General features: G+C 44.2%; 1 protein-coding gene across 1 annotated transcript; it reads left to right on the plus strand.

Annotated features, from left to right (window-relative positions):
- Nucleotides 1–58: 58 nt before the first annotated feature.
- On the plus strand, nucleotides 59–1,223 carry EPUS_09218 (uncharacterized protein; the record flags this gene model as incomplete). Its single annotated transcript, XM_007805682.1, has 3 exons — nucleotides 59–140; nucleotides 194–351; nucleotides 390–1,223. The coding sequence occupies 3 exons, from the start codon at nucleotides 59–61 to the stop codon at nucleotides 1,221–1,223; spliced, it is 1,074 nt and encodes a 357-aa protein (XP_007803873.1).
- Nucleotides 1,224–2,016: the final 793 nt, after the last annotated feature.

The following is a 2,016-nucleotide window of genomic DNA, read 5'->3' on the forward strand; positions in this document are numbered from 1 at the left end:
AGAGATAGGCTATTTGAGGAGGATATTCGACATCGCAGCCCTGAAGTCAGCTCTAATGATGCTGGCAAGGCTAGGACTTGGTTTCGGAAATCTGTGCAAGAACGGCGTCAGCATTATCGACGTCGCAAAGCGGAGCTTGAGTTGCCTCTCTCTGATGAAGCTGACAAGAGCCTCAGTCCTGACTCTGATCTAGATGAGGCTGACACTGACAACAGAACTGTCTCTGTAAATCTCGTAGGCGCCGCAGCCTTTCGTGTCAGTAGCAAACAGGACGGCGCGATATTGGGGACAGTTACGTTGGATGGTATCGACCATGAGCTGCAGAAACGAGGCCGCCCTGCCCCGTGCCAAGTCAGTCTCGAGTTCAGGTAGCTGACGACGACGAACAGGATGCTCTCGGTGACCTTAGACCCCGTTCTGACGATCTTGAGTCCATCCTCAGCCATCTTCCTCTGTATCTCTGCGATCAAGCCGCCGCCTTCTCGAGAGTAGCTGCAGATACTCTGCCTCCGCACCGTCCGTTCGACCACAAGCTGCGCTTTGACAAGGAACCAGAGATGAAGGCGTCGCATCTGTACAAGATGTCAACTCGAGAGCTCGAAGCTATGAGAGAGTACCTGATAAAGAACTTACGTAAGGGATTCATTCGCCTGTCATCTTCCTCTTTCTCGTTACTCGTTCTATTTGTCAAGAAGAAGAACGGGGACCTTAGATTCTGTATCGACTACAGAAGTCTAAATGAACTTACGAAGAAAGATAGATATCCCTTATCTTTAATCTCAGAGACTCTGTCACAGTTAGCTTACGCGATGATCTTCACAAAGCTTGATATCCGTCACGCTTTTAATCGTATCAGGATAGACCCCGACTTAATTCTCTGGGCGTTATTCCGAACGACTTACGGAGCATTTGAGCCAGTTGTTCTTCCTTTTAGCCTCTGTAACGGTCCAGCTATCTTTCAGCGTTACATTAATTCCGTCCTCATAGATTACCTTAGCGTCTTCTGTACAGCGTACATTGACGACATCCTAATCTTCTCGAAAGACAAGAAGGAGCATCGACAGCACGTTCGTCAAGTCGTGATAAGGCTACGCGCCGCAGGTCTATATATAGATATCAAGAAATGTGAGTTCGAAGTCACTCGTACCACATTCTTAGGATATGTTATTATAGACCACGGAGTGGAGGTCGACCCAAGTAAGACTAAGGTCATTCGCAATTAGGAACCTCCTACGACAAGAAGAGGTATATAGTCGTTCCTTGGGTTCTGTAACTTCTACCAGATGTTCATCGAGGGATATAGGCGCATCGCCAGGCCTCTCAGCAATCTGACAAGAAAGGACGCTACGCCAAGGTTTCAATTGAATGAGACTCAGCTCGACGCTTTCCGCACGCTGCAGCGTAAGTTGCTCTCGCCTCCCGTCCTCACGTACTTCAAGTCAGAACGTGAGACCTGAGTGGAAACGGACTGCTCCGACGAAGCCGCAGCTGGCGTATTAATACAACTCGATCCTTCCGACTCAAAGTGGCATCCTGTCGCTTTCTTCTCTACCACACTCAAAGGAGCAGAATGCCATTATGAGATCCACGATAAAGAGATGTTCGCAGTCATCCTAGCCCTCAAAGAATAGCGAGCTGAACTAACTAGTCTTGACATGTTCCTTATTGTGACAGACCACAAGGCCCTTGAGTATTTCGGTACTAAACGCCTTCTTAATAAGCGACAAATTCTAAGCATAAAAATTATCTATAAGATTCTTACTAAGTATAATATTTTGAAACTATAGTGAAGAGTTTCCTAATCTTAGCAGATTTTGCCTAAAACTCAATTATAAAGACTTTGTCTTATTCTTTAAATATTATATCTAGATTATATATAATATATTTATATTTTGTTACTAGTCTATAATCCGGATTGAAATATTCGACTTATATTTATAGATTTATTAATAGTTAGATATAATCTAGTTTTTTAACTTTTAAGACCTTAATATATATTTTTATTACTTTTAGTCC

The sequence above is a fragment of the Endocarpon pusillum genome (genome assembly GCF_000464535.1).
Source record: "Endocarpon pusillum Z07020 unplaced genomic scaffold scaffold4418, whole genome shotgun sequence".
NCBI lineage: Eukaryota > Fungi > Ascomycota > Eurotiomycetes > Verrucariales > Verrucariaceae > Endocarpon > Endocarpon pusillum.